Raw genomic sequence first — 27,384 nt, 5'->3', positions numbered from 1 at the left:
ATGGTGAAAATACAAACTCAACAATCTCCCCCAACAGGAGCACAAAATGTCCTAGGGGCTCGACAAACTCAGAATAACAAATCAAACCCATTCTTCTTTTTGATTTGTTCCTGGTCGTGTTCCCCTCAGCCAGAAAAATCCTTAATTTTTTTTTTGTAATATAAAAGATCGAAGACTCCATTTCATAATTCTTATCTAAAGCAGCATTATTACAAAGCAAATCACATCGAGCGCGGACAATCTCCACTTCTAGCTTTATAATCCAATTGATTTTATTTCTAAGGCAATCTTCATCAATTTGCACTTCCCTAATCAAATTCTGTTGTTTAAAGAGGCAATTTTGCTTAATACTTGCTGTCCCCTCTGCATTACGGTAATATGCATCCTTGCTCTCCCACCCCAACCTTCCCAAAGCATTTGTGCCACTTATGAACTGCTCCATAGCTCTCCTCCTCCTTTCTCCCACTGAGAACAAACCACTTAGGCCAGGGTCATTCAGAAGTTCCCTCAAAATGTGTTCAATGGTTATAATGAAATAAAAAGTCTTTCCAAGATAAAAAAAAAAGTATGTTACAGAGTGAGAAAATAAGTAAAAATATGTTGCTTTTCTCAAGAATTCAAGAAATATTCTTTGTTTAGTGAAAGGCCAGTTTGCCTTTTTAAGTTAACTTACAATCTTATAAAAGCTTCCCAAATCCCAAATACTGAAATCATTTAAATAATTACCTCAGGGAAGGAAAAAGGCACACACCCCCATGGGCATTATATGACATAAGGAACAATAGAGCCTGGAACAGGAGCCTCGCTGAGCCAGAGTCTGGAAGGTCTCGGGGTTCTGAACCGGTTTACATTTCAATCCATCCCCCACAGTCTTTTCCTCCCTGACTGCTAACTCCAGGACCCCTGGGACCAAAGGTGCAAACACAGCCAAGGAGAAGTCGGAGACAAACGCAGCTCACCTCAGACTGGCACCAAGAGTGAAATGCTATTGCCACTTTATACATCAACAGAGCCTCTAAAGCACGGTATTTTTGCAAAAAAAGAAAAAAATATATAAAGTGATGTGGTGCTGCCATTTATTGAAAGGCAGGCACTGTAGGATAGCATCAGGTGTCTTCTGGGCAAGTGTGCCCTGTTCAGTATGAAATGTTAAATTGAATAAAAATGGCGGGGGGAGAGTTCAAAAGTAGAAACCATGTCAAAAGTCTGAAGAAAATGGGATTTTTTTCCCCCTAGCGAAAAGAGATCCGGGCTAACCTTTTTTTTTTTTTTTTTTGATGGGATCCTACCCACTATAGGAGCACAACAAGATCATGGAGTGCAGAGAAAGCGAGGTTGAAAGAAGGAGCTCTCCAAACACATTGCGTCAAGTACAGACCCAGAGTTTCAAAACTTCCTTTCTAGGAAACCGAACTTAAAATTATTTCTCTGTACTAACCAGATCATTGCCCATATGCCGCACCTCAAACTTCCAACCCCTTCATTTTTGCCACTGAGGCTCACTTGTCTTTAAGTAAAAACAAAACAAAACAAAAGAGCTACATATTTTTATTTAGCTCAACAAACTACTTAGGTCCATGGGCAGGGGACAGATCTCACAGGTACACAGCTGTGTTTCCTCATGGACTGAATACATATCATTGCCATGAATATATCCTTTACCCTGAAATGCGAATGAGCACCAAAAGTAATTTTTTTTTTACAAAAACGGGGCCTAAAAATCAGTCCTTAGGCGGAATTCCTGAACAGTAACTAGCCCGTCGATGATGGACCTTATTTAAAGCACCACACAACAACGTGTGTTTACATCACCCTTTTATTTCATAGTTAGAAATAATACAGTTCCACAGGGTAAATCATCAATAAATAACGGTGTTTTAATCATTAAACGTAAAAATCCCAACTCTTTGGCATCTGACAGGATTCTATTTCTTGTCAAACTAATGACTGTATAGATAGAGTTAATCTTAGTGATCATTCGTCAATACAATATGTTACAAAGGTGCAATTTACTTTAAAATATACAACAGCTGAAAATTTCCAGCCCACCAAGAAATCTGATCAACTCAGTAAGATATGGGTCAAGTTCCCCAAGGTGCTTTCACATGGTTTGCCTCAGTGAAAGTATAATAAATGTTGATTAAGAGTTCCTAGGGTTTTCTTAATACTTATTCTGCTCTAAACGGAGTTTGCCATTCATTCTGGCTAAAGGAAAGTCAGTCCTCCCTGCACCAGGAATGACCCACTCATTAATAAAAGGTGTTCTTATTTTATAAGCAAAACTGCAAACACCTAAGAAACTCACAGCCGCCAAACTAAAATTTAAAATCAGCAGTTCTATGCTGCCAGAGATGCCAATTCAGTAATAAATTGCACCTTCAAGAGTCAAAAAAGAAAAAAAGAAACAGAAACTTTTACAAAAGGTTAAGGTACATACATTTTTCTCAAAATATATTCAAGAATAGTTGAGCTGTATTTGTTACTAAAGCCAGGGCGTTACTCCTTTAGCAACAAATTAAACCAGTGCAATTGACATAAATTGTTAGGTAATCCAGGATTAACCCATTAAAACCGTAGAAGCACTTTAGGCTCCTACACTAATCCTAGAAACTGGAATTTCAACGAGCGCTTGAGTTGCACAGAACTAAAACTGGAATGACTTGATGCCATGCTGAATGGTATCACTTCATACTTAGTTTAAGCATTCGATAGTAGAAATCATGAGTCCTTCTATTAAAGTTTCATTCACTTACAGAACATTCAGATGCAAACAGTATTATGCCTATCATCCACAATTAAAAGAATCCTTTCCATTTTAAAGTTCCAGATGAATTTTTAACTTAGAAAGTAAGCACTAAGGAAACTTTTTTTAACTTATGAAAACTTCATATTGGAAACTTTCTGGAAAAGCTTCCCCCCACCCATTGTAAAATAAATACTTTGTATCCCAAATTTAATTGTATTAAGACACACTTTAATAATGCTATAAAGAAATATTGTACAGCCATAGAGATCAATAACTTTCCATGCGGAAATAAAAAAATCCATTGCTCAATAGTATTATTGAGGCAAGTGAAGAAAGATTATTCTCTTGTCAATCTGAAATGTTAATTTTTTCAGTGCAAAACCAGTTATAAAATATTTAAACTCAATATTTAAAAATAAAAAGTGGTCCAATTCAGCAATGTTCAAGTTTCAAATTTCATAAAACAAATCATTGTACATACATTTTATAGTAAAATACAGAGATTAAAGAAGTACTTGAGTACTTAAAGATATAAATTTCTAATGAATCATACCAAGTCAGCAACAACCAAGCAGATAACATTCCCAGTTTGAGTGTTGGAATCATAAAGACGGCGTGACTGTACCAAAGCCTTTTCTTCCTAGCTAAAAAGCCATACAAACTAATGGCCAACATTCTGTTTTCTTTGCAGTTGCGTGCTCTAGAATGATTTCCCCCCAAGTACCTGTGATTTCATTCCTGTATTCAAATTTGATCCAAACAATTTTTATGTGCCAGGAACACTTAGCTGATATAACCATCTATAATGTGAAGAGTCCTGTACAGAGAACAACAGTGGGTTTTTCCGGCCAAGCGGAGGCTGACCTAAACTGGTTTACACTCTCTGCACGTCACTCATGTATTATTCCTGGCAAACACACGGTCCCCTCTGAGGGTGAGGTGTTGAAGCTGGTACTGGAGCACTTCTGTGTCAGCTGGCTCCTTGATGTTCATTTTATCTAGATTGAGGTAGTCCAGAGATTTGGAGTGAGCCCTCTTACCTTTAAGAAGACAAAGAGGCAGAGGCCCATGGAGGGCCTTGTAAGGTTCATAGGGTAAAGATTTAGTGCACTTGTCTCCTGAGCTGGGCATCCGCCTTCGCCTCCTGCCATTGACAGCCGGGATCTCGTATGGCTGGTAGTACCGACTTCTGGTTTTATACAAACGGGAGGAACGCGCAAGTCCTGCGTCCAGCTGCTTGGAGCGCAAGGAAGGCACAGCTTCTCCCTTACTCTCTTCACCTCCCGTGCACTTCTGGGCTAACTTCAGGAGTTCCTCACCAGTTGTGAAGCCAACCAAATAGTTAGAGTCCATGTGGAGAATCTGGTAGCCCGACACAGTCCGGCGCATGGGCGAGCACGGCGTGCTGGAGCAGCGGGGCTTCTCTGCTTCCGCCTTGCCCGGGGAGCTCGCCTCGGCCACAGGCAAGGGCAGCGTGGCCAGGGTACTTCTGGACTCTCCGTTAACATCGACTTCCATTTTAGGCACGAGGCGGCACACTCCTGAAAGTAAACAGACTCAGATTGTAACGGCATCGTGCACAGAACTGTGGGCCAAGCTGCAGCAGTTGAGACGGCTCAGGGAGCATGAAATAACACCGTCCTGAGAAACAGCCACTGTCCACCGGCCAGATGTTTATCTGTGTCTATAGAGCATTCCAGAGCAGGCATTAAAATGACTAGGACTTCTCTACCTTCATGAACTTGAAGGCAGGTTAAATTAGAGTCTGGAGGACGACTAAAAGGTTCACATGGAGAGGGAAACAGAAAACAATACTTCTCTAAATGAGGCACTCTGTTCCATCACACAAACTTTATTCCTTGATGTGGTAGTAAGCAAATCAAATACAGATCTCAACATGAGGCAAATAAAAATATCCTACACAGTGCCACAAGAATCCGCCAGAGACACCCAGCTTGAAAATTTACATCTTTACATTTTCCATCATTTAATTTAAAATAAGCGCTCAGCTCTTCACACCTACAATTTTTTTTTCAATTGCATTTAAGGGGTATATAATGAAAGATGAGAATGGATCGATTTCTGCAAAGGTTCCAAACAGGCCTAAAAAATGCTTTTAAGGTATGGAGGAGTCAGTCTTAAGGGAAAGTTCCCCAAATGTTGCAAATGTTCTTCCTCCCATGTCCCTAGTGAATTATTTACAGCAAACCATTTCGTAGTTTAAAAATAACCCTAAATCCAATAAATCAGGTCATTTTTAATATTGAACACATATAAAATATCAGATGCACTTTGACTATTTAATCAGAAAATATGCCATTGATTTGCAAGTTATTTTATTTTGCAATACCTAAGACACCGCACTTCTGAATAGTCTAATAAATGGCAGAACAATTCTCAATGAATGCTGATATCATTCATCACGATGATGACACTACATAGTTTGGAAAACCCCACTGACAAGAAGTACCACAAAAAATAGCCAGGTTTCTAGGAAGCTGCAGATAAGTCAAATTTTGGAAAATAAAAAAATACTAAGGGAAAGTGAGTGACAGTGTCATTTCAGAGAAACTATTTCTACTTGATCATTAGCGAGGAGTAGAAAACACAATTTTAAGTACCTCAGGTTGCTAACCAAAATGATGTCAAATAGTAACTAATTTTAAGATGAAAAATTTATTAGAAAAAACTTACATTAAATGATTCTTATAAATCCTTTTGTAAAACAAATAACCTTTTCCTGGTTGAAGCATTTCCCAAAGTTTGGGTATTCATTTAAAATCCAAGCAATTCTAAAGCTTAAAAAAAAAAAAAAAAAAAGAACCTTATTTCCCTCACTTGCATGCTATACTTTCCTTCGTTAGGAAATAAACCAAGACTATGAAGAAGTCACCAGATACCACCTTGTCCTCACTACAGTTCACATCTAGAGCACAACTGAAAATTAACATTGAGTCCTGAGATAGAGCAAATGCCAAAGGGATCCACAGAGCTTTATTTATTTCTTGCTCTAAATCTTAGTCTATGTAGTTCCAAATTTAATTTAATCAAAATACTGTAGCCTCTCAACCCTTCTAGATTTAAGGTAATTGGCTTTATTCTATATTAGTAATGTAAAAATAAATTTATATTTGATTGTGTGATTTATTTCTCTGTTAAAAGGACAGGAATAGTGGGGGACTATCAGCTACTCTGATAAGCATACAGAAACCTGAAGATTTCTTATCTAATAAACTTTAGAGGGCCCGAGCTTCATCAAACCTTATGCTGAATAAACAAATGTTTCCTCCACCAATCTAATAGTTCCTTTCTCACTAATTCTAGATCCCCAGAAGGAGCACAGAAGGACGGATCCAAGGCCTCCAACCTACCTAACCTGACAGGCAGCTACAGGCAGCAAGTGTGTGCCTGATAGTCCATTCTGAAAGACAAGGAGAGGGGGTCAGTGAGGCTCAAATAACCAGGGCTGTGGAGGAAATGGAGCACACACACAGATGGGTACCCCACACAAGAATGACCCAGGTGATGACACTCAAGCACTCAGTCCACATTAGGTGACACACTGCTCTAGGTCCTTCCAAATCTGGGGAATCCGTGACAGTCCACAGACCACTACCAGCCACCTTCCTGTGTTCTCATTTGGTGCATTATAAACTTGCCCAAATCCATGCATCCACACTCCATCCATTCGGATTTGGGTAATAATTCAAACAGAGGCTAGGCTGAAAGTCATCTTCTGTGCCTCTGAGGGATAAAAATTGCTAAGCAAGGGAAGAGCGTACAAAATCACAATAAAGAAGAGCAGGCACAGGCTTCTGTGGTCAACAGGACCATCAGCAGTTTGCTCCTATCCTAAGCCTGTTCTGCTGCATCAAGGGAGACCATCAGGAATTCTCATAATCTCTAGAGGCGGAGGATAAAGGATGTCAGGATGCAAAGGTTTGAGAGAAAAAGGCAGAAGGTATCTATTATCTAGAAAATAAGCACCCAGAAAATGAGAAAACTGAAGGCAGTGAGTGAAGTGATCTATAAAGGTCACAACTGGATGGGACATGAAACAGCTAGGAGGACAATACTAAGAGATGAGTAACCACCATGGCTTCAGTTTCCAGCAGCCATAACACCATAAAAACCAGCATGTGGGTTGGCCAAAACTACCTAACAGGATCTTCAGGCATCTACCTGACAGACAATGATTTCACCTTGACTGTCAAACAAAAGAAACCAATGTGGTCTAAGAGCTCTGGAAATTCCAACCGAGCAGCCTGGTGTTAAGAAACCTACCATATTTTGCTGAGGTAAACAACACACCCCCTGTTCAAAGACACCACTTAACCAGCAAGTTAAAGAAACAAGCACTTCCAATACACTCTAACAAGTATGTGGCCTAGGAACTAGGGTCAACACTCTACGTCCAATTTCTGAATTACAGTCTCACGGCACTGGAATGTAAAAACGCTTGTCTTAAATATTACATATGTAGCTGCAACCTACTGTACTTCTGATAAACAACTGTAAATTCTGGAAAATTGCTTGCACGTTTTAGCTACAAAAACATCAGTACTTCTGCTCCAAACAGTAAGACAGTCTCAAAACTAACAGCTCTGTGAGGTGGTTTCAATTGGTTTCTTCAGTGTCGAATGTATGAGAACATCTTCAGATCTTGATATTCGGGTAGGAACGTCAAGGGTGCGGCAACCTGACTCTTATAAACTGCTTAGATTTTTTAAAAATTTTTTACTTATATATTGCCCTTCTAAAAACCACCTAGTAGTGTGCACCACTGAGAAAGCTAGGTGGTGGCCGCCTTTCAGAAAAGAGAACACAGATTGGCAAATATTTTGTTTTTAGCTAGGTGGAATGCTGACTAAGCAGTATGCCCTCCACTCTTCAATGTGACCAAAAGCAAACTTCTTCTGCTATTAAATTCCTGAGAATTTCCTGACTGGATTTCATACTGGAGCAAGACTCTGAGAGCAGTGACAGGATCAACTTCCTCAGGTGACCTCTTAAATGAGCAGAAGTAGTATAGGAACACATCTAAAGAAGTCAAGCTACTTTCTAATTCTCCAGTCTAGCAAAAAAGAAAACAGTGACGCTACAGATGGAGGTACAGTATTTCACACACCAAAATTTCTTAAAATTTCTCAAAATTTCTCAAAATTTCTTAAAAGCTCTAGATCAGGGACGCATAGGTGGCTCAGTCAGTTAAGTGACTCTTGATTTCAGCTAAGGTCATGATCTCAGGGTCATGGGATCGAGCCCCGTGTCGGGCTCCATGCTGGGCGTGGCATCTGCTTTAAGATTCTCTCCCCCTCTGCCCTCAACAGCCCCCCAACCCCACTCACTCACTCTCTCTCTAAAAAAATAAATAAATAAAAAATAAATAAAAGCACTGATCAGAAAACATGGCTACCATGACCACAACTGGAGATGGCCTGTGCCTGGCAGAATATTCTTTATATTTTACCATTAAAAATCTGCTTATAGGTTTATCATTCTTTTTTTTTTTAAGATTTTATTTATTTATTTGACAGAAAGAGAGCGAGAGAGGGAACACAAGCAGGGGGAGTGGGTGAGGGAGAAGCAGGCTTCCTGCTGAGCAGGGAGCCTGACATGGGGCTCGGTCCCAGGACCCTGGGATCATGACCCGAGCCGAAGACAGACGCTTAACGACTGAGCCACCCAGGCACCCTATAGTTTTATTATTCTTAACAAACCATTTGTGACAAAGCATTTTGTTTCCTATCCTAAAATAAACCGTGCCTCATAAATGCATACTGCCAAGATAAAAGATTACAAAGAACTCTTACAAATACCACAGGTATGTGCAACAGGCACCCACTCCCGCCGCATCAATAAGAATAAACATGAACCAGGAAACTAGGCACGATGCTAACTTCTGCACTGCTAAACGCTAGAAATCACAGAGCAACGACATTCTTATTGGTTCCATTAATGCTTTTCATACGTAGTTTAAAGCAAAAATAAAAACCGGAAACAGAAAACAGAAAAAGTATTGTCATTATAATAACAGAAGCAGCAACATTTTCTTTGATAGAAGAGTCTAGAACAAAAAATACAAAAGAGAATGGAAAAGTCAACTTGTAGTTGACTAATACTTTTAAAACTGAGTTTCCTAAACAAGTTCCAGGAACATATATAATTCTTTGTAATGGCACCTAAGGGTCTTCACTATCAAATTCCTTCACAATCAAATCTGTAACAAAGGTACTGACATAGACTTACAAAACATGAAAGACCTGACAGTATTCATAGGGGCCACCATATTTCTTTGAAATATGGGAGGATTCAAAACTCAAGAAGACTATAGACAAGGTAACACCTCAATATCTGCTAGAAAAATGTACACAGCGTATATTTTAAAAACATGGGGTACAGCATGCAATTATGAATTCTGGCTGCAACTAAGGCCAACAGGTCCAAACTACAACACATGTGTAGGGGACCCTTGTACACTGAGATGAGCACACTCAAAAGACCATCACCTGGGTAAAAATCTGCTCAGTTCTGAACACTCCCTGAGAGGTCAAGCCTCCCAAGCATTTGGCACAAGGAGCATTTAAAAGATATAACCAAGGTGCCTCAGCTCCTCAGACCAGCTCTGAAAATAGCTGAGAAGTTTCACAACTGCCTTACAAAGAATTCTTTTTGAGAAGGACTGCATTCTGGGAATTTTTTTTTAATCAGGCTTATCGAAAAAAAAAAAGCCACATCAAAAAAAAAAGTCACCATCAGTAATCAAAAAATTGCTCCATATGCTTGAACCATTTTTAGTAACACACAGCAATTCCATTTAAGAGAAAACATATATAACTGTCTAAATATACAGAACAAAAATGTCACCATGTGAACAAAATCCTTTTCAAGAAATGATCCATTTGGAATAAAGCCAGCTCTTGGCAAATGGAGTCTCCCAAGCTTGACTACTGTCAGTCTAGTAATATCTAGAACCACCTAGTTTCAATGCCAGCATCATCTTGGATTTCACCTCTGCAGAGCTTCTGATTATGAAGAAGAGGGCACTGAAGCCATGAAGGCAGGGGCTTGCCCAGGGCGGGGCAGGCAGTCCCGGGTTTCCTGACGCCCGCCACTTCATCATGCTGTGCTTGGGGCACACGGCTCCTCAACTTAGTATATAGGCGAACAGCATCCAAGGAGCTTCAGAAACTATGGAGGCCTGTGCTCTACCCCAGGTCTGTGGTTTTAAGTCATCTGGGGCACAGCCTAGGCTCTGAATTTTTCAAAAGATCTCCAGGAGATTCTACTCTGCAGACATGTCTGGGAACTTGTCAGACAGAACTTATCAGATAAAAGAATTTCACTCCTCTAAGTCCCTGCTTTTTGTTTTGTTTTGTTTTAGATCAGTGATTACTGTCCCATTAGTGGATATCTTTTTGGCTGCTTCAAATTGCTAACAACCTATCCCTAACACCTTCTAACTTACTGTTTCTAGTCCATTGTGGGCTTAAAAAGTATGTGCTAATCAGACTTGTTAAAACTGGATACAAAATAAAAATAAATCTGTGCTGATTGAGAATCAGGCCCCTTCCTCTGCACACACTTTGCTACAGTTACTTTAACTTCTTTGAAGCCTGTGCCAGGTAAAGCCCTTTGGAAAACAGTTTGGCAATTACTTACACAGTTAAATAAATGTTTATTAAACAACCCACCTACCCTACTGGAAGGTATTTACCTCAGAAAAATGAACACGTATGTTCACACAAAGACCTGAACATGAATGTTTTTAACAGTTTTATTCATAATCACCAAAACCTGGAAACAATCCAAATGTCCATCAACAGGCAAATGGAGCAAGAAACCATGCTCCATCCATACAATGGAATACCATCCAGCAACAGAAAGGAGCAAACCAGGATTACAAGAAAGAAAGCAGCAGATAGATAGAAAATGCTACATATGTATGATTCTATTTATAGGACATTCTGGAAAACTAATGGGACAGTAATCAATCAGTGACTGCAAAAGGTCAGGGTTGGGAGGAGGGGACAAAACTACAAAGGGGCACAGGGAATCTTGGGGGGTGACTAAAATGGTCTAAAATGGTCTATATATTGACTGTAATGGGCATTCCACAGCTGAATACATTTTTCAAAACTCATCAAACTATACAAAAGGGTGATTTTTACTATATACAAATTATACTTCAATTTGAAGTCTGACTTTAAAAATAAAAAAATAAATAAAATTAAAATAAGCCTGTCACATACTTCCAAGTTTTTAAGCCTGTCACATACTTCCAAGTTTAAAATCCTCCTAATTTTAAAATTCTTCAAATTATCTAATCTCAGAATCAGAAGGAATCCTAATGGTTGTTCAGTCTATGTTTGAACACCTCCAATGACAGGTAACTTACTACCTCTCGAGTTGGTTCATTTCACCTTTGTAGCTGTTCTAGACTGGCCCTGTATTTACATATATAACTATTTAACCATAATAATGTATACACACCCACATATACACATATGCATCTGAAGAGAAAGATACACACACACGCACACACACATTCCTGTAACTTCCACTCACTGCTCCTAGTTTTGTGCTTTCTTTAAATTAGATGAGTTACTGACTCAGCCATATTATTTCTACTCAATATCCTCTAAAAGTATTTTGTACTTAAGAGTTTTCAAACGTCTTGCTTTTTTCCTCAAAACTGAAAATTTAGTAATGTTTCCATTTTCTCAATGTTTTAAAATGCATTGTCATAAATCTGGTACGCTGTATCTACCTAATGAAACCAGAAAACCTGGTTTTCCCCATCATTCATTTGAATCATTCTGCTGCTGACTGCTAATTTGGAGATCACTTATTATGAAACCAGAAGTTTTTCCAGAATTTTTTTTCCCAAGGATTTTCCCCCCAAGGATTCTGACCACCCTAATTCAAAGCAAGGACTTACAAGGACACTGCTCAAGTAGAATGAGATACCAAAGCACCAAGTCACACTAATGTACTTTTTCAAATGCTAAAAAGCTACAAAGATAATTATCAATTTTTTTTCACCTTCAAACACATGGAGTCACATGGATAACTGTGTTAGCATAGATACAACAGAAAATGCATTGAAAAAAGACAAGGAAAAAACAACAGCACCGCATCATTTTAACAAGTTTAAATTCACGGTGTAATAAAAGTGAACTGCTATACAACCAAGTGAAACTGATGCTCCTTTCAGTCACCTGTTGGCCATTCTTTATGTATGATAACATACAACTAGAACTTTGTGCAAATTATTTTGCCAATCTCTAGGGATTAATGTTTCACTAAAATTTCCCTGAAATTAGAGCAACTACCTCTTAACTACTCTATCCTGAAATATTATTCCATAAAACCTCCTTTATCTCACAGGAATAAGGAAAAACCCCAATCAGTAAGGCAAACACTTCCAAGGTAATAATCTTAGCAATCTGCAACAATAATTTCAGTTCCCATCATTAAAAATTTCATTACTGTAGTATACATGTTTGCAATAATATCTCGACATTTCACATTCATCTGTTTATGTAGTCCTTAAAACACATGACGATATTATGTTCATACAACGGGTTAACAGAGAGATAAAGCAAAATATAACTCACCAGACTAAATCCCAGATGTCACTGTGCAATGTCCAATGAGTCCCAAGGGAACACAGGCATAATATTTTTTCTGCTCTACTCCAGATACTAAACATGGAATATAAAAATAAACCTTTAATTTAACAAGTAACACAACGTATAAAGCAATTATAACAATTCTAACTGCAACACAGGATGAAACTAGCAGGAGGTACAGGTTATAGAGGATATAATATTAATTCATTTAATTAAGGCAATTTGACTTTGTTCCGCTAAATGAAACTTCAAACATTTTGTCATGTTTGTTCCTCTGTATTCTGTTGCTGAAATTCTACCTCGAGACTAAGAGCAGCTAACTGGACTAAATAAAGAGACACACAAATTTGGGGGTTTAAATGTTGGTTCCACCAACCTAGTCTTCTTCATGTACCCAAGAGATTCACAATATTCTATGAAAAAAATAACGATGAGGCCAGGATCAAAAGAACAGGTCCTAGCTATGGCCTTCCTAAGAACTCTGACTCCTGACCTTGCATAAAGAGCAGTATTTAAAATGAGGACCGTATCGTTCTTCCTCCCTCATACAGATGTCATGTGGATCAAGTGAGATGAGGCAGGGGAACGTGTTCTGCGCATTGTAAAGCCCTTTAGAGATGTGTGATGTTATTATTATGCAATTAATTTTTGGTGTCTACTCATCTTAGCCATAAAATAGCAACAATAAAAATCCTTCATAAGACTGCTCTGAGGCAAATGACTGGAAAGGCCTTGGAAAACATTTTTTTTTTTTTTTAAGAGAACAACACTTCTTTAGAGTTATCACATTGCTTAAGGTTTCGAGCATCTCCTCTAGGCCTCCCCCTTACCTGGGGAGGTAATGTGTGAGAATCTATCTTTATCTCCTACCCTCCTTGTTAATTTCTAGAGGTCAAGAAAACTCCCCAAAGTCCCATCCACCTGTAACGATTTCTTTGCTGGTTGGGTTTCTGTGGCCGTGCTTAACCAGGGGCCAGGGAGCCTCAAGTGAGCTGAGTGGATTCATCTCACCAGCACAGGTGCACAGGACCCCCAAGAGTGGCTACAGAGAAAACACGCCCTCACGGCCAGTGCGAACAGCAAGGGAGAAGGCAAGGACTCTGTCACTTTATTACTTTCCTTACCACGGCTGAAGAGTTTCATCCAAAGGAAATGGCTAGTTACTGAGTTAAAGGGATCTGCCTCTTGAACTTCAGAAACTGGAAGGAGTGAGTGCACCAAGACCTGTCTGTCATCCTGGGAAGCTCCCACAGGTATCAGCCTTTGGAACTTCCACAGATTTAGGAAACGGACACGCGATGCTCCCTTGCGCTGCTTCTGCCGCACACTGGGTCCAGGCTGGGGAACCAAGACACTACAGAAGGAAGACTCGGTTCTCCTCCACCAGTGAAGCCTCTGGTTTTCACATAGAGTGAACTGTAACGCAGCAAAAACTCTTGCCCGACAATACGTTTTTTATTTAATATAAGCACCCCTCAAAATGTCCCCAATACTACTGTTGTAAAGTTTAAGCTGATTTCTTATTCAAGTAAATGGATTTTTAATGGGGAAGGGACATTTAAGAAGAAACTCATATTTTTGAGCACCTTCTGTATGCCAAAGCTACGCGCCATTTCTATCGCTTCATCTTACCCACTACTCCATGAGGAGGTACCACCCCCCTTGTAAAGTATTCCATCAAGCAATGCTATTTGAGAGTCAGGCGGGAACTTGAACCCGTTTGTCTGACTCCCAAGCCCACTGGCTTTGCTTTATATACATGTGGCCCGCATGGACAGCTTTTTACACAATAACCATGTTCCTGAAAAATGTAAATTAATTTCTGTAAATGGAATTCTATTTCAAATGTGTGGGGAGGCACTTTATTTTAAAGCTTTATTGCCTCACTTGTGAAATGATTAGAAGGAGGTGGTTTTAGCTACTAGTTCTAGTGTTATTTCCAACTTGAAAATGTGAGGATGTTAAAGCACATACCAGAGTCCTGTACAAAGTCAGTCTACACCATGGACCCTTTCTCCTAGGAGCATATAAGATACTTGAAAATCATAAATTATAAGGGAGGACAAAGACGATATCAACCAATAACTAGCTGGTTATATGGTTGGATGCCAAATAGAGAGAGACATTTCCACTTCATTTTTCAGGGCTACCTCTATCATGGAGTGAGATAAATTTCATTTAGACTTTTAGAAATCTAGACAGAAAACCCAGGAGCAGGAACGTTAGAAAAATCTGGATGTGTTTTAATTCTAAATAAAAACTAGTTTTAGAAAACACTGTAAAATCTCATTCAAGCTATCATGTAATGTGTATTATGTATCTGATGATGTGAGCTTCTTTTCAAGCTTTTGAATGCATTGAAAAAATAGATTTTCCAACATTTTTTTCAAGAGCAAAAGAAAAATCAACCCCAAACTTGATTCTGGATTTGAAAACAGAGAGCCTTAAAGTAATTATCCAACTCTTGCCCAGGAGCTGATGTAGAAGTCTAAGAAAATGGTCGGTAATTTCATAGCCAACAAAGTGCAGTAACTGATTATCCCTATTACAGCAGTGCCAAGCCAAAAATAGAAGACAAACACAGAGTCCAAGAGAGCCACCCAGGCGAAACCAAGGTGCAGCAGCTCCATTCCCTGTCTCAGTTTTTAGTCATTTCTGACTCTGCTTACTGCTGTGTGCGTCACCACCTGCTAACTGTGGACAGAGGCTAAGAAGAGGATAAAGATGATGAAAAAGAGGAAGAATTAAAAGAACGAGACCAGAGAGTAGTAGTAGTATAAGAATATATCTTCTTGAAGAGATCGCCTATAAAGGTATCTAGCTTTAAAAAAAAAAAAAAAGACGACGACGAAGAAGAAGAAAAATTACAGTATGGGCTTTACCCCATGTCCTGCTAGAAACAATTAAGATTTTAATATGAAAGTTCCCAAAAAACTGGATTTTTAATAAAAAGAAACCAATATTTTTGAACACCTTCTCTATGCCAAAAGCTACAAACGTTTTATAGCTACTTCATGGGGAAAATATTACCCCCATTTTAAAGTATTCAACCAAGTAATAACTATTTGAGAGTCAGAACAAGAATCTGAACGCCTACCAGTCTGACTCCAAAGCCCACAGACACTGGCAGAATAGGGATGATGAGTTAATATATTTTGTTTACTATGAAAGTACCAAGCATTTCCTAAATTTCCACTTTGGCTCCGGGGCAAGAGTAGACCATCACTTTAAGGTTCCCATGCTTTCAAATCTAGAATAAAGTTTTAGATTGGAATAGCATTTTTAGGGGCGCCTGGGTGGCTCAATCATTAAGCGTCTGCTTTCGGCTCAGGTCATGATCCCGGGGTCCTGGGATCGAGCCCCACATCGGGCTCCCTGCTCAGCAAGAAGCCTGCTTCTCCCTCTCCCACTCCCCCTGCTTGTGTTCCCTCTCTCGCTGTGTCTCTGTCAAATAAATAAAATCTTTTTAAAAAAATGTTTAGAAATAGCATTTTTAGAATATTTTAAAAATCTATAAATCTCTAACACCTGCAGCTGATTCTGGCCAATGTTTTTACCATGAAAGCTTGGCAAGATATCAACGGATCTCCTCGCAAAGACAGTCAGCAAGAAGGAAAAGAATTCATGTGAAATGCTTACAAGATGGACTAAACGCTGTGTAGAAAAACGGACTGAGGTAAAAAGAGCAGAGGCTAGAATACATAATGCTTCCAGCTACAAACAGCTGAAATGAACAGAAAACCCCGTGACATTATCCTGGAAGCAATTAAAATAGGAAAAAGTCAGCATGGCCAAGGTCTTCCCGCAGGCCTCGGGATAGGGAAGCCATGAGTGACTAAGCAAAAGACACCCAACGTTTGACTGCAAATGAAGCTACGGCAAATAGGAAAGTTTGCAAACATTAACCAGGAAGTGTGTCAAATATCTCAGGCAGGGTGATAGATATCAAAACAGGTAAATAAAGAAGAATGTCCTGCAAAAGTAGGGTGGCCACATGTCTCAGTTCACAGCCAGTAATGCGGCATAATTATTTATAGCACCCCCTTTATCTCTCCAAAGTGTCCCAGTTTGGCAATTACATTGTTATCCTACTCAAAAGTAATATTTAACAATGAAAAGGCAATGAATTAAAAGACTGGGGGTGGGGAGGGGAGGAAGGAAAAAAGACCCTTCTGCTTGCACAGTGGCTTCCCATTCAGATCTGAGGAGTATTTCTGTGGTTGTATCCACTCGGCCACTCAATTATTCATTTACTCCTTCTGTCCTTCAACAATATTTCTTGAGTCTTATTATATCCCAGCATTGTACAGGTACTGGGACAGATACAAAAAGTGAAGGCGGAGACCAGGCGAAAAGGAAAGACAGACAGACATGGAAATCTAATGCATAGAACAGTAAACCTGAATGGTACTGGGAACCCAGAGAAGGGAGTGTTTTTTTTTCCCCAAATACAGAAAGCTCCACACGAAATGTTCAGGCCCACACAAAATCCCTACGTACAAAAAAGCCATAAGTATGAGACTTCAGCACAGATCTACTAACAAAATAGCAATAAGAAAAAAAATTGAACGACAGAGAACTAGGGTTGACAGAGGGAGGGGGTGGGGGATGGGCTAGATGGGTGATGGGTATTGAGGAAGACACTGGTTATGATGAGCACTGGGTGTTGTATGTAAGTGATTAATTACTAAATTCTACTCCTGAAACCAATATTACACTATATGCTAACTAACTAGAATTTAAATAAAAATTTGGAAGAAAAAAATAAAAAAATTTAGGGGCGCCTGGATGGCTCAGTCAATTAAGGGTCTGTCTCTTAATTTCAGCTGAGGTACTGATCTCAGGGTTGTGGGTTCAAGCCCTGTGTTGGGCTCCACCGTGAAACCTACTTTAAAGAGTTTTGTTTTTTAAAGAAAAAAATTAAAATATATCACTTCCAAATCATATGGTTATAAATATGAAGGCCAGCAAATAGCCCTTGTGAATTTTGGTAAATAAAGCCCACTAATCATTAAAGAGTATATTATGGAAAATAAGATAAATTTTAGGCAAAGAAAAATGGTGGAAGTTATGGATTCTAATTCTAGATCCCAAAACACAAAGAAAAAAAAAGGAAACAGGCAGTATTTCTCAGAGGAGCTATTTGAGGAGAGATCAATAATTTTAAAAAACAGATTTTTAAAAGTTGCATTCAGATTAATGAAAATATTTTGCGACCACTAGTCTCAAAGATTACTCTAAAAACAAAAAAGATAAGGACCAAAACATCTCTCAAGTAACAGAAGACTGAGCAGAAATAAAATGGTTTAACTGCTAGTACAACACACAGAATAAGAACAAAATGCTTAGCTGTACCTACCCTACATGCTCCTCGTAGGGATTACTTCAATCTCACCTTTCCATTTGTAACTCATAAAAACTAAATCATCAATAATTTTTAAGAAGAGTTGTTGAGTAGTGCGTGACATTTCTGAAACCATCCTTGATCTTACAAACCTCACCAAGGGGGTAAGACAACCCATAATCAGTTCAGTAAGACAAAAAAATGTGTTTCTCTTCCTAGTATCAGTTCTTTTAATAGCAACCCCCTGAAAGTGCAGCATGCATTTTCCCTCTATTTCTGTTAGTAGAAATTAAAGCTAGATTACCAGTGTTGTCTCACTATTATGTAAAGTCACCCTTCTACTTTTAGAAAAAAAATTGCTTTCACTACAAATATGACTGACAGTAACTGGAACGGCAGATCTACATGCAGTCTTTACAAGAAATTTGCCTCTTAGGAAAGCATAACCGAAATGGGACAGGTGCATACGGTGGAATTAGCTAACCTTCCACATGAAAGCTTAAATCCAGGAACTTATTTTGATAGGCTGGTGATAAATCCAGAGTTCTCTCTGGAGGAAAAGAGCTGATTTTTTTTCCCCAGAGGATATAAATAAATCAGCAACAGCAAAGCAAATTTCAACTCTGTATATAAAGTTTTGCTACTCCTATCACACTAAATACTTTTAAGGGTGTACAAGAGCTCTCCAAAGGATACAAAATTATACAAAGTAAACAAATTCGCTATTATGCAAGGTCAATAAATACCCTATATATCTTATGTCCTAGAATACTCACTATTAAACAGTCTCACTTGCAATTTACTAAAATGTTGACAGAAGCAAATTGTATACACCGTTCCTATCAAATCAAAAGGTCTACAGGTTCATCAATCCTAATATTTCATCCTGGTCATTTTATTAAGTTTATAATGCATACATAGCTACAACACAGAAACACTGAAATCTGTGAAACATTCATTAAACATAATTGTGTAAGCATAAATCATGGTCTTGAGTTAATAAAGTACCAAATGCTTCTGCAATAATAACCAATACTGTATTTTGAAATCATTGAGAAAATAAACTTTGGGAAGTGATCACTTCTATCTCCCTTAGTGTGTAACTTCCTCTAACAACTAACTTGTAACTAAATTGTAAGGTGGTTCATCTGAGAAAAACAATGTAAAATAAAGTTCTAGTAACGTCAGAAATGTTGTGCAAGAATTGCTCTCTCGCCTAGGAGCAGTGAGCATGCAACAAAATGCTACTGCCTCCATTCTTCCTCAGATGATTAGAAAGTTCCCAGCCCCAGTTTTACCTGTGCACTACAACCACACGCATACCCTATCAGCATCTTGGCTCGACACAGACCACTAACCTACCCGGGTACAAACTGATGTGGGCGGAGAAGCAGGAAGACCCTAAGGATGTGGAACATTTGCAAGGGGAAAAGGACGGGGCCATCATTCCCTTCACGTTCCCATCGCCTCGCAGGCAGATTTGCAGATTCCACCACTAGAGAGAGTTTGGCAGCTTCACAATGGGGCCGCCTGCACAACGCCCGCCTGGAAACCCCTTTCCTCTGCTTACCACCCGCCCCAAAGTCCACCCGCGACAGGTGGGGAGAGGGCGGAGATGCCCAACGACAAATCTGCCGCTTTCGCTTCTGGCCAGCACCCGACCACAATCTACACGCGCGCCCCAGGCACTGCCGGTCCGTCCGCCCCCGCCGCACCGGCAGAAGGGCAGCGGGCGCGGGCTGCGGGCTCGAGAGTGGCCTCACCCCCACCCCGGATTGCAGCTCGGGCGACGAGGGCCGACGAGATAAGGCCGTCAGGGCTCGCCCCCAGGCGCTATCTGGCCGGGGCAGTCGCACCCAGCGCGCGGCCATAGCCGCCGCAAGCCCGGGAAAGAGCTACTTCTCAATGGGGCCCCGAGACCGGCTGCCCCGCGGTGCGGGCACGCCGGCGGAGGAATTAGCGTGCGCGCCAACGCGCCCCGACTTCCGCGCCTCCGCGCCGCCGCACCGCGGGAGAGGCGCTCCGGCTCGCCGAGTCCCCGCACCTCCCCGGCGAGCGCACGCCGCGCGCACACGGGGGCGCACGTCCCCGCACACTCACACGCGCTGCACACTCACGGCGTCTCCGGCCCCACCCCTGTGCCAAGCAGCCGCGGGCTCCCCGCACCCCGCAAGGGCCCCACCCAGTTCACCAGACCCCAGCCTCCTGCCCGGGCGCCCAAGGACCAGCCCGCCGAGGCCCGGGGCCCCTGGGGCCGACCCGCCGCCCATCCCAGAGGCCCGCCCGCCCAGGGTTCCCCAGCACCGCGCAGACACCGCGCGCCCGGCCCCGACACGAGGCAGGGAGGAAGGGGCGGTGCCGCGACTGGGGCTGGCACCGGGGCTCGGTGACTGGGGCACCCCCCAACCCACCCGCCCATCACCACCACCACCACCTTTTTCTGCAGCACAAAAGGTTGCAGGCGGAACCGCCGTCCCCGTGCAACCTACCGGTGGCCCACGGCTCCGCCACCTCCGCTGTGCCTGGGCCACGGAGCCGGAGGCAAGGGCGGGAGAGGCGCAGGGCTGCGGCGTCGAGATCCGGGCAGAGGCCGCCAGGCGAGCCAGCCGGGTACCCTCTCCTCTCCCACCGCGCTCGGCGCCAGCTACCGCCCGGCGTAGGCCCCGCCTTCTCCTCCCCCGCCCGCCTTCCCAACCTCCTCCCTCTAGCTGCGGAGGCGCCGCCCGTCAGCGCTGGGCCCGCCTCCTGCGCCCTGCTCCGACACCCCGAGCAAGGGCGGGCGGGCGAGAGAAAGGTTTTAAGAGGCCTGAAGTAGTTGGCGGGGGCGGGGGCGGGGGAGTTGCGGCCTGGGGAGGAGAGGAGGAGTCGTGACGCCTCCTCCCAGTCCCAACCGGCACTCTGCCTCGGGAGCTCCGACTCGCAGGCCCGGCTACGCTCAGGTTTCCTCCGGGTTAGGGGCTGTGGTGTGATGTTTATCATCGGTGAGTCTCTACTTAAAGGACTCTGCACTGAGCCGAAGTAGAGAAGACCGGAAGCCCATGAAATTACAAATTATAGGGTCAATCTTGAAAATTGCGGGGTGAGGTGTATTCAGATTTAGATTCTGATTGGATTCGCTGTTTTTGAATCCTCAGACTTGATCTTTTCCATTCTTGTAAGAAATTCTTTTCTTTGATCAGACTTTTCCATTCTCAATTCGTGTGCATCTCCTCTGCCAAACAAGTTAATAAACTCGGCGATAAGAATATGACATTTGGTTAGCTCTCACCATGTGCCAAGCCTTTTCACATGCATTTCCAAATTTACACCTCTCACTTCTGTAAGGATGTGACCAATTATGATCCACATTTTAAAGATTTGGAAAGTTTAACTTCCTCGAGGTCACACACCTAGTTGGTGCCTGAGCTGAGTCTGAACCCAAAGAGTGGAACCACAAAATGGTTTTATAAATGTTGCTAATTTATGTTGCAGTCTCAATCCAAGAGAGTTTGCTGTTACTGTTGTTTCTTTTTTTTTTAACAAAATACTTTATCTGAACATAAAAGGCATAAATTTTGGTGTATATTAATACAAATTTAAATAAATATTGATTCAAACTTATTTCAAAATCTACATATGCCTCCGATAATATAAAGGCAAATAAATCTGAACACCCGTGTTTCAACAGAGTGATGCCTGCCGGCTTCTGCACTAGAAGACGTTTTATATCACCTCTATGTGCCCTGAAGTAAGTACGGGAGGATAGAGGCAGAAGGACACTTCGAAGAACATTCTCTAAACAATTTTAGAAAACATAAATTACTTGATTTCCAACATAGATATGTATGTAATTTCTCAGATATAGAACCGCGCACAATATACTATGTATTGAATAAATAAATGAATGGATTTTTTGTTTGCATCAATTATTTCAGATTATAATTTGTTTGACACAACAGTGAACTGGACGTTATTTCAGATTGTTGACACAGTGGTGCTTTGTCCTGATAATCATTCTCATAAAACCACTTCCCAAATAGTGTATATTTTATATTAGGAAGCTTCCTTTTATTCTGTCCTGTCTGAAATCTTATAACCTTTCAGAAGAATGACTTGTACTTGCCCTTTGCTCTGAAAGTTTGGCAATGTTCTTTGGCCAAAAGCAATAAAGTGCTGGTTTGCCCTTAGCTTTATTAGGCTCCAGCCTAGCCATCTTGAAAGGGCTTTGTCTCCAAATTGCCTTACTCTCTGGGTGGTGCTTCCATCCTACCCTTAACTCCTCACCCCATCAAAATTTCAGTTTTTGAGTATCACAAAAAACGCCTACATATTAAGCCAGTTCATGAGGCAGTTAATGACTGATAATAACTTTATGTGTGGCCCCTCAGTACCCTGACTGGGTACTGCCTTAATTTGGATCTGTTGTGGCTTAGTAGGAGCTGTGGCTGAGGGGAGGTGGGGAATGCAGAAGCTCTTCCCAGATCTCTTTTGTGTTCTATGAAGATCTAGTCAATCTATAAAAAAAAAAAAAAGCCATGCTTATAAACAATAGGGACAAATGTAGAAAAGACCTCGTGATCTGAAAGGCCTGATTTTGAGGAGTCCAACACTCCATCTCAAAGATCCCTTGTGTGAGTTACATCTTTGCCTCAAGCCACCCTTCCCAGAAAAACCACTTGAAAATGATGGTTGCCCGAGAAGGCTTGTATATGAATGTAACAGTGCCACTTAGCAAACAGCCAGCTTGAGAGAACAAGATAGGTAGATTTGATGATAATAACATAGTGGATATAAACTACAAAGCCAAGTGTGTAAGAAATACCACATTGCAGCCCGTGCTCTAAACCCATTTGTTTCCATCGGGGCTAACCAGGAAAATAGAGACCACTTCAAGTCTTTACAAACAGACAACTCAGGGCAAAGAAACAATAACACAGAGAATGGAAGAACTCAGAAGCTAAGCAGGGGTTGGTGAGGTAATCCAGAAATTAACAAGCATGGCCCCTAGCTGGAGAAGTAAAGGGAGGAGACAGAGGTACTGGAGCCCAGGGGCCTGGCAATATGGCCAACCTGGAAGCTGCGGCCACGGAAGAGAAACAGCTACTGTCAAAGAAGTCATTTGTGGCAAGGGAAGGGGGGAAAATGTACCATAGATTTTCCTCTCCTTGTGCCTTCTCATCTCCTGCCAGTGCCTGACATTCAGCCAAAACTAGATCACAGCCATCCTGAGAACCTGGGAAACAGCCTTTGGGGTTAGCCCTTCTGCAACACAGAGGCAAATAGGGTAAGGGCACAGAACGTGCATCTGAGGGCAGACAGGCCCTGAATCAGCACATCTTTTTATCTCACTTTCAAGGCTTCAGTTTTCCTTAAAGTTTTTCCCCCACTCCCTTGTAGGGTCAAAGTTCCAAGAGTTCCATGCCATTGCTATGTGTAGGTGGTGATGACAGGGAGTGGGAGGAAGTCCTTTGGTTTATATGCATCTGTCTACAGAGGTTTCTTGTGTCCCTTCCCAGAGCTACCACCTACAGCAACATGCTGCAGTGTACAACATGTCCATAGATGGGATGGCTCTGTTCTACACACTTGAACACTCCCTTTAGCTCTCTCCTGCTCCAGCACCACACTTGGAGCCAGAGAATATTTCTAAGCTCTTGGACTGTCCTGTTAAGCCTCATACATTATCAGTCATTTGTATTCAGGGTCCTTTATCAAATATATGATATAGGCAGGTTGAAAGTTTAAGAATGAAAAAAGAGATATATCTTGCACACAGTGTTGAAAACAAAGTAGGAGTGGCTCCATTAATATTAGATAAAGTAGACTTCAGATCAAAGAAAGTGGAAAGACAGAAGGGAGCATTTTCACATACCCAAAAGACTAATGTATAATGCACCAAATAGGAGAGCTGCAATTTATGTAAAACAGAAGCTGTTGGAACTGAACAGAGAAATAGGCAAACATACAATTATAGTTGAAGACTTCAATACCCCTCTATTAAGAACTGTTAGAACAATGAGACAATAAACCAGCAAGGATCAAGAACATCATCAACCAATAGGATGTAATTGACATCTATGTCCGCCCATAAACAGAAGAATGCACAATCTTTTCAAATGCCCATGGAATACCAAGAAGGAAAATATCCTGGTTCATAAATCAAATCTGAACAAATTGAAAACAATTGAAATCATACAGAGCATCTTCTCCAACTACAATAAAATCAAATTAGAAATCAGTAACAGAAAACCAGGAAATTCCCAAGCACTTGGGACAAAACAACAAACCCCTGCGTAATCCATGAATCAAAGATGAACTCTTCAGGGAAATTTTTAAAAATACATTTATTTAACAGAATGAAAATGAAAATATAACATTTCAAAACATGTGAGACACAGGTAAAGCAGTACGGAAAGGGACATCTGTAGCACTAAAATGTGTACATTAGAGGAAAATCTCAGATTAATAATCTAATCTCCTATCTTAAGAATTTAAAAAAAAAAGAGAGAGCCAAATAAACCCAAAGCAAGCAGAAGAGAAGAAATAATAAAGATCAGAACAGAAACCAATGGAATTGAAACAGAAAAATGGTAAAGAAAATGAATGAAATGGAAAGCTGACTCCTTGAAAGGATCAGTAAAATTCACAAACCTCTAGCAAAGCAAAGAAAAAAAGAGAAAACCCAAATGATCAAAATCAGGAACAAAACAGAGGATGTCACTATAGACACTGCAGACATTAAAAGGACAATAAGAACATACTATAAACAACTCTATACTCATAAATTTGACAGCTGAAATGAAATGGACCAATTCCTTGAAAAATACAAGCTACCACAATTCACCCAATATGAAGTAGATAATACGAACAGCCATGTAACTATTAAAGAAATTAATTCATAATTTTAAAACTTTCAAAAAAGCAATATTTGGGTCTAGAGAACTCCTAAAAAACTCTATCATACATTTAAAGAATTAATATCAACTCTGCAATCCCTCCCAGAAAATAGGAGTGAACACTTCCCAATTCATTTCATGAAGCTAATAGTACTTTGATACCAAAACCAGAAAAAGGCACTATTTAAAAAGAAATCTATAGACAAATATCCCTCGTGAATACAATTGTAAAAAACTCAACAAAATATTAGCAAATAAAAATCAGCAATATATAAAAAGAAGTATACACTATGACTGAGTTTATTCCAGGGATGATAGGCTGGTTTGATATTCAAAAATCAGTATTATCCACATAGTAACAGACTCAAGGAGAAAATTCATATGATCTCTAAGCACTGGGCAAAAGACAAAATTGTTTGTTCTCACCACTCATATTCAAGTTGTACTGGAATTTCTAGCCAATACAATAAGGCAAGAAAAGGCAAACAGACTTGAATGGAAGAAATAAAACTACCCCTATTTACAGATGACCTGATTTTATGTAGAAAATCCCAAAACATCTACAAACAAAAACAAGCAAACAAGTTCCTAGGATTACGTAGTGAGTTCAGCAAGGCCTCAAGATACACATAAAATAATCTGTATTTACCTATAACGAATATATGGAAACCAAAACTAAAAATATGGTATCATTTACAATCACTCAAAAAAAGAGAAATACTTAGGTTTAAATCTAACCAATGAAATATAGGATGACAAAATGTTGATGAAAGAAATCAAAGATCTAAGTAAATGGAGAGAAGTACGTGTTCATGGATTGGAAGATTCAACCTAGTGAAGATATCAGTTCTCCCCAAACTGATCTATTAGTTTAATGTAATCCCTATCAAAATCCCAGTAACTTTTTTTATGTAGGCAAAGATGAATTTATTCTATAATTTATATGGAAAGGTAAAGTACCAGAACAGCTAAAAAAAAAAAAAAAATCTTAAAAAAGTAGAGTAGGGGTGCCTGGGTGGCTCAGTTGGTTAAGCGTCCAACTCTCAATTTTGGCCCAGATCATGATCTCAGGGTTGTGAGATGGAGCCCTGCATTGGGCTCTGTCTGCAATGGGAGTGGAACATGCTTGGGATTCTCTTCATCCCTCTCCTTCTGCCGCTCTCCCCCCTCACTTTTGTGCTTTCTCTCTCTCTCTCTTTTTTATTCTTTTTTCTTTTTTTAAAGAATTTATTTATTTATGACAGAGAGAGACACAGCGAGAGAGGGAACACAAGCAGGGGGAGTAGAAGAGGGAGAAGCAGGCTTCCTGCAGAGCAGGGAGCCCAATGTGGGGCTCCATCCAGGACCCTGGGATCATGACCTGAGCAGAAGGCAGACGTTTAACAACTGAGCCACCCAGGAGCAACTCTCTCTCTTTCTAAAAAAAAAAAAAAGAAAAAACAGGAAGAATCAGTTTACACCTTTGCAAGACTTATTATATAACTATTTTAAATGAGACCAGTGGAATAGAATAAAGAATCCAGAAATAGACTCACAGAAATATGGCAAACTGATTTTTGACATAGAAGCAAAAGCAATTCAACAGAGGGAAGATAGCCATTATAACAAATATTGCTCTAAGCAATTGGACATCGTTAGGAAAAAAAATTGAAGTTCAACCTCTTACTCTATACAAAAATTAACTAAAAATGAATCATAAACTTAAATGTAAAACATAAATCTACCAAAACCATAAAACATTTAGAAAAAGGTAAACTTCTCAACTACAACATGAAAAGCATGATTCATAAAATGAAAAACTGATTAAGTGGACTTAATTAGAATTAAAAACATTCACTCAGCTAAAAACCCTGTTAAGAGGATCAAAAGACAAGCTAAAGAGTGGAAGAAAATATTTGCAGACCATATACCTAATGAAGAACTGGAACCTAGAATATATTATAAATGTCTTAAAACTCAACAGTAAAAAAAAAAAAATCAAATAATCCAATTATAAAATAGGCAAAAGATATGAAGAGATATTTCACCAAAGAAGATATATAGATGGCAAGTTAGCACACGGAAAGATGTTCAAGATCATTAGCCATTAAGGAAATGCAAAGTAAAACCACAATGAGCTATTACTTACACAACTATCATAATGGCTAAAATAAAAAATAAGGACAACACTAAATGCTAGGGAGGATGTGGAGAAACTGAATCACTCACATTGCTAGTAAGAATGGAACATGGCAGGGTGCCTGGGTGGCTCAGTCGGTTAAGCGTGTCTGCCTTTGGCTCGGGTCATGATCTCAGGGTCCTGGAATTGAGCCCTGTGTTGGGCTCTCTGTTCAGCAGGGAGTCTGCTTCTCCCTCTCCCTCTGCCTCTCTGCACTGCAACCCCCCCCCCACGCTTGTGCTCTTTTGCTGTCTCTCAAATAAATAAATAAAATCTTAAAAAAAAAAAAAGAATGGAACATGGCATAGCCATTCTGGAAAACAATTTGGAAAAACACTTTGGAAAAAAATTGAACATGCAGTGACATGTGACCAAACAATTACATTCTTGAGCACTTTTTCCAGAGAAATGAAAACCTACATTCACCCAACAACCTGTAAATGAATGCTTAAAGCTTTCCTAATAATAATGCTCTGCATTATTCATTAGAGTCAGAAACAGGAAACAACCTAGATGTTCTTCAGTGGGTGAATGGTTAAACCTTGATGCATCCATACCATGGAATACTATTCAGCAATAAAAAGGAACAAACTCTAGATACATGCAACAACCTGCAGAGAATTATA

At 40.4% G+C, this 27,384-nt stretch overlaps 1 protein-coding gene across 2 annotated transcripts; it reads right to left on the bottom strand.

Moving 5' to 3' along the window:
- Positions 1–1,532: 1,532 nt before the first annotated feature.
- On the bottom strand, positions 1,533–20,397 carry MACIR (macrophage immunometabolism regulator). 2 transcript variants are annotated; one of them, XM_025866863.2, is made up of 3 exons: positions 20,215–20,397; positions 12,367–12,453; positions 1,533–4,287 (listed from the first exon to the last, which is right to left on the bottom strand). In XM_025866863.2, exon 3 carries the CDS (start codon positions 4,262–4,264, stop codon positions 3,641–3,643), a length of 624 nt encoding a protein of 207 aa, XP_025722648.1. In that variant the 5' UTR covers positions 4,265–4,287; positions 12,367–12,453; positions 20,215–20,397; the 3' UTR covers positions 1,533–3,640. The 2 variants fall into 2 exon arrangements, with proteins under 2 accessions (XP_025722648.1, XP_073744946.1); XM_073888845.1 differs by lacking the exon at positions 20,215–20,397 and adding an exon at positions 13,506–13,570.
- Positions 20,398–27,384: the final 6,987 nt, after the last annotated feature.

The sequence above is a fragment of the Callorhinus ursinus genome, unplaced genomic scaffold, assembly GCF_003265705.2.
Source record: "Callorhinus ursinus isolate GAN/ISIS: 27379988/994484 unplaced genomic scaffold, GSC_fseal_2.0 scaffold3, whole genome shotgun sequence".
Classification (NCBI taxonomy): Eukaryota; Metazoa; Chordata; class Mammalia; order Carnivora; family Otariidae; genus Callorhinus; species Callorhinus ursinus.
This window is presented reverse-complemented; position numbering and strand designations above follow the sequence as displayed.